Genomic DNA, 4,398 nt, shown 5'->3' with positions numbered 1-4,398 from the left:
AAAAAATTTAAATATAAAATGTAATTAACTAATAAGTGTTATAATAGTATATTATAATCATGACTAAATTACTTTATTTAGTCATGAATCATGATCATAATTATGAAATTTTGAATAGGTAATAATTGATAATATCATTGTGGATTACTTTCCACTCCATGTATCTGATATCGTATATGCCATGACTGGGGAACATGCGCAATGATAGCGAAAATGAAATTTTAGCTGACATGCCTGTTTATTTAGTCATGATTCTAGTGTTATAGTTATACCTAAGGTGGATCTTGTTCTCAAGGTAAATCCACCTTGATACTATCGAATATTTTAGTATTCTTATAGTAAGTAGTATGACGGAAAAACTTATTAAACGAAACCCGGTATTCCAAGCAGATGAAATTAATCTGCTGGACAGTTTAGTTTTTAAATATAAACATGTATTGGAAAATAAACAAAAAGGAGCGGTACAAGTAGCCCAAAAATCGAAGTATTGGAATATTGTGGCAGATGAATTTAATGCAGCTGCATTAAACGTTTCAGTAAGTTATCCAATTGTTATGCACTATGCAATATTTTGTATGATAAATGTATCAATTTGTACTAGCGTTCTGCTCTTAATCTCAAAAAATGTTGGGAGAACAGAAAAAATAACAAAAAAGCCGAACTATGTGCTGAAAAAAGAAATAAAAAAAAGACTGGTGGAGGGCCAGAAGAAACTATACCAACAAATGAAGCCATTGATCAGTTTTTAACTACTATAACTGATATAGAAGTGCATGGCGTTCTAGATTCGGATTCCTTAAGAAATATGTCATCATCAGCTCCAAATAATTTTGAGACTATTTTACAAGGTAATTATACAATTTAATATTATAAACAGGCAAAGCACCCCTAAGTCTGCCTAGTTGTGCCTATGTGTTTATTATTCTTTCAAAACATATCTTCAATTATTTTGTTTTTGTTTTGAAGAGCGTGCAGCAGATATTAATTAGTTTCCAAAAAAAAAAATGTGCAATATATTATAATAAATAAAAATAATAAGATGTTTGTTAGCATTAAATTATATATTATAAAATTACAATAGCATATTATTTCTACTAAGTTAAAATACAACTTTGAATTTCTATGGTATCACCTTTATTAATTAATAATATAAATAGCGAAGGGTTTAAAACATTTTTTATTAGTAATAAAATAAAATAAATCTGAATGATGAATGTTATTTGTTTAGTATTTATATATATCATAAATACTGTAAAAGTAAACTAATATATTAGATATTTAAAAAATTCTTGGTCATTATGATAAGAAAAAAATATATAAAAAAATATTTATTTTATTTTATTTGTGTAAAATTAATTATAATATTTAAAGATTTTAATTTTTGTAAGTGATATGTGTATTTGTATTTAGACTGTGATATTGTATTAGATGGTGATGAGTTTATGAGACAACATACCGAAGTCAAAACTACATTAATAGCTTCTGAGGAAATTACCAAATTGATTAATTTACCAAATCAAGAAAAAGGTTTGAAATAATTTGTTATTAAACAAAACAAAATTTTATTTACTTTTTATAAATTGTTTTGTGATTTTAGAGTTGAATAGTAGAGAATCACCTACCGTAAACAACTTCAAGAAAATATCAAACAGTAAGTGATTATTATTATTGACTGTAGTATTGTCAGTATTTATTTAACTAACCTAGGAATTTCTTTTTCCTGTTTCAGAGGCCAACGAATCAACATTTGACACTATAAGACTTGAAGTCCTTAAAGAAGAATCAGATCTTAGAATTAAAAGGCAGAAAATATTAATTGAACAAGATGCTGTGATTCATAAAATACGTTTGGAAGAAGTCAAACAAAATCTTTTATTAGCTGAACAAAAGTACAAACTATTTTTGAAAGAAAGTAACCAAAGCTGATAAAAAAATGTGTAAAAGTATTTTTTATAATGAGTATTTTGTAGTTGTAATAAATTGCCAAGTTGAGCTAAAATTGTATTGTAATGTTATAGTTATGAATTGTTTATAAAGTTATATTTTGTTTTTTTTTTTTTATATACAATTGGCAATATTATAAAAGACTGCTGTTTTATTTATAAATGTTTAGCTTGTTATTAAATATTAGACATTAGTGCCTATTACTCATTACTTATTAATAATATTATGTACTGAAGATTTTTAAAATTGTTTTTAGTTTTGTTGTGTCATGATCAAAAAAGGTATGATCTTATATTTTGTAGGAATAAAAAGTATTATATTCTTTATTTTGTATTTCTTTATTAATTACATAAAATGTCTAGCTATAAAAGAGTTTCTTATATTAAAACCATTATTTCCACCATCATTCATTACTTCAGCATCAACAGTCTCATATTGAAACTGTAGTTCTTCTTCATCTAAATGCATCTCTATTTTATATTTGACACAAATATTATGTAGTATAACACAAGCTATTATTATGTTACTCGATGTTTTAATTGCAGTTCCCAACTTGCGACTCAGACAACGGAATCGACTCTTCAATACACCATTTACTCGCTCAACCACATTCCTCGTTCTGATATGAGAATAGTTATATTTTTTTTGTGCATTCGTAATTGGATTTGGATGTGGGGTGTATACAAACTGTGTTTGTGCATAACCACCATCAGCAATACATATACCTTTTACCAGCCTACAAAAGTTATATCAAAAATTCAAATTGTAGTTATATAACAGTTTTATTCTAAATAGGTATTTTATTTTTATCATAACATTGTATATTATCAATTTACCCGTTTTCCATTAATTCTAATGCTCTACTATTTTGGAAAATTCTTGAATCATGAACAGATCCAGGCCATCTGGTCACAACATCAAAAATTTCCATATCAGGTCCTACTATTAGCTGAACGTTCAATGACATCCACCCCTTTCTGTTCCGAAAATATTCTGCTTGTTCACCCCCTGGACTACTAATGGGTATATGTGTGCAATCCATAGCCATTGTAACTCCAGGAAATTTGGATATTTGGTAAAATTTTTTTTGGACAATTTCTACTTGATTAGGTAAAGGAAAATTGACCCACGCCCTTAAATTGTTGGCAATTCTCAAAGACACATCTTTTACAATTCGGCTAATAGTTGACTGACCTAATTCAAACATATCTCCATTAACCAACTAAATTGGAAAAAAAAAATATAGTAAATAAAACATTAATATTAAAGTAACTTCCAAAAGTAAAATTACTTGGTAGCATCCAGTCGCATAAAACCTTAATGCTATCAGAACTTTCCACATTTTGTTCACAGGTAATCCCCTCAGGTCTGTATGGATTTGACGTTCTTGTTCAGTAAATACCATAGGCATTAAAATATTTAAAAATATTTTTTTGGGTAATCGGAACCTTCTAAAAAACTCACTGTCCGAATAAAAATTAATAGGATTAATATTTATAATATTTCTTTTATATGTTTTTTGTGCTCTGCCTTGAATTAGTTCATTAAAAAAATCATAATTGTCATCCATATAATCATCCATTTTAATTAAATTATGAAATTTATAATTTATAAAATAACTTTTGTTTAAGTGAGCACTAGAGCTTACTGAGATTTCACTAATTATAACCTAAACATTTTCTAACTTTATGTGTAAATCCTATTTATGAATACGAATTTACTAACTATTAGATTTTACTAAGAATATACTTAGTACTTATTAAGATTATTTTATGAATATAAAAATGGTGATTTAAACTAAGTTCCCACTAAGTATTGGCTTAGTACGATCTATGAATATGGCTAATAGAATAGGTCATGCATTTCTAAAAATATTAGTAAGTATTGAAAACAAATGGTCACATTCGGGTTTAAAGTAAATCAAAAATATATCTTGTAAAAATACTTACCGAAAAGTGTTCTTTTAGGCGTAGGAAATCCTTGTACAATGTAAGAACTAAGTTTATTTTTATTTAACAAAAATTCTTTAACTAATTGGAGTTTTAAGGAATCCAATTCTTTATCAGTACCCATTTTAACTTTTAAAAGTTATTTAAAAGAATAAAAAACAGAAACAGAAGACTCGGATGATTAAAGGTGGGTTTCTACTATACACGTGTGCCGGGTTAATCGTGTGGTAACTTAACCTAAATAACCAATCAAAGCAAAGGATTAATATTATGCACGTACACTTGTATAGTTGTATAGTGGAAACCCGCCTTAAAGTTCAACAATAAATTGTAATTTGTAATATTCAAAATGCGCGGGAACGACAGCATGTTATATTTGATTTGGAGGGGGCATCCCGATCATTACAACGAATTTCTATATAAAATAATCAGTATCACAATAGGTAATCGGTAACCGTAAACCAGCATCGATACCACACACCGGTTTGGGCGAACGAATTTCTTG

At 27.5% G+C, this 4,398-nt stretch overlaps 2 protein-coding genes across 2 annotated transcripts; one reads left to right on the top strand and one right to left on the bottom strand.

Annotated features, from left to right (window-relative positions):
- The first annotated feature begins 292 nt into the window (after positions 1 to 292).
- Positions 293 to 1,988, top strand: LOC111039656. The gene is made up of 5 exons (XM_022323255.1): positions 293 to 536; positions 602 to 848; positions 1,411 to 1,527; positions 1,598 to 1,651; positions 1,730 to 1,988. Exons 1-5 carry the CDS (start codon positions 348 to 350, stop codon positions 1,924 to 1,926), a joined length of 804 nt encoding a protein of 267 aa, XP_022178947.1. The 5' UTR covers positions 293 to 347; the 3' UTR covers positions 1,927 to 1,988.
- Positions 1,989 to 2,289: 301 nt separating this feature from the next.
- LOC111039601 (putative nuclease HARBI1) lies at positions 2,290 to 4,017 on the bottom strand. Its single transcript, XM_022323180.1, has 5 exons — positions 3,894 to 4,017; positions 3,236 to 3,330; positions 2,781 to 3,166; positions 2,472 to 2,680; positions 2,290 to 2,414 (listed from the first exon to the last, which is right to left on the bottom strand). Exons 1-5 carry the CDS (start codon positions 4,015 to 4,017, stop codon positions 2,290 to 2,292), a joined length of 939 nt encoding a protein of 312 aa, XP_022178872.1.
- Positions 4,018 to 4,398: the final 381 nt, after the last annotated feature.

This window comes from Myzus persicae, unplaced genomic scaffold, assembly GCF_001856785.1.
Source record: "Myzus persicae strain clone G006 unplaced genomic scaffold, MPER_G0061.0, whole genome shotgun sequence".
NCBI lineage: Eukaryota > Metazoa > Arthropoda > Insecta > Hemiptera > Aphididae > Myzus > Myzus persicae.
This window is presented reverse-complemented; position numbering and strand designations above follow the sequence as displayed.

Bases quoted from the DNA above. Each gene is read 5' to 3' on its own strand.
- LOC111039656 (XM_022323255.1), top strand. From the start codon at position 348: ATGACGGAAAAACTTATTAAACGAAACCCGGTATTCCAAGCAGATGAA. The intron at 849-1,410 runs GTAATTATACAA...ATTTGTATTTAG, and splicing joins TTTTGAGACTATTTTACAAG to ACTGTGATATTGTATTAGAT. The intron at 1,652-1,729 runs GTAAGTGATTAT...TTCCTGTTTCAG, and splicing joins CTTCAAGAAAATATCAAACA to AGGCCAACGAATCAACATTT.
- LOC111039601 (XM_022323180.1), bottom strand. From the start codon at position 4,017: ATGGGTACTGATAAAGAATTGGATTCCTTAAAACTCCAATTAGTTAAA. The intron at 3,167-3,235 runs GTAATTTTACTT...TTTCCAATTTAG, and splicing joins ATGCGACTGGATGCTACCAA to TTGGTTAATGGAGATATGTT. The intron at 2,681-2,780 runs GTAAATTGATAA...TAACTTTTGTAG, and splicing joins TTAGAATTAATGGAAAACGG to GCTGGTAAAAGGTATATGTA.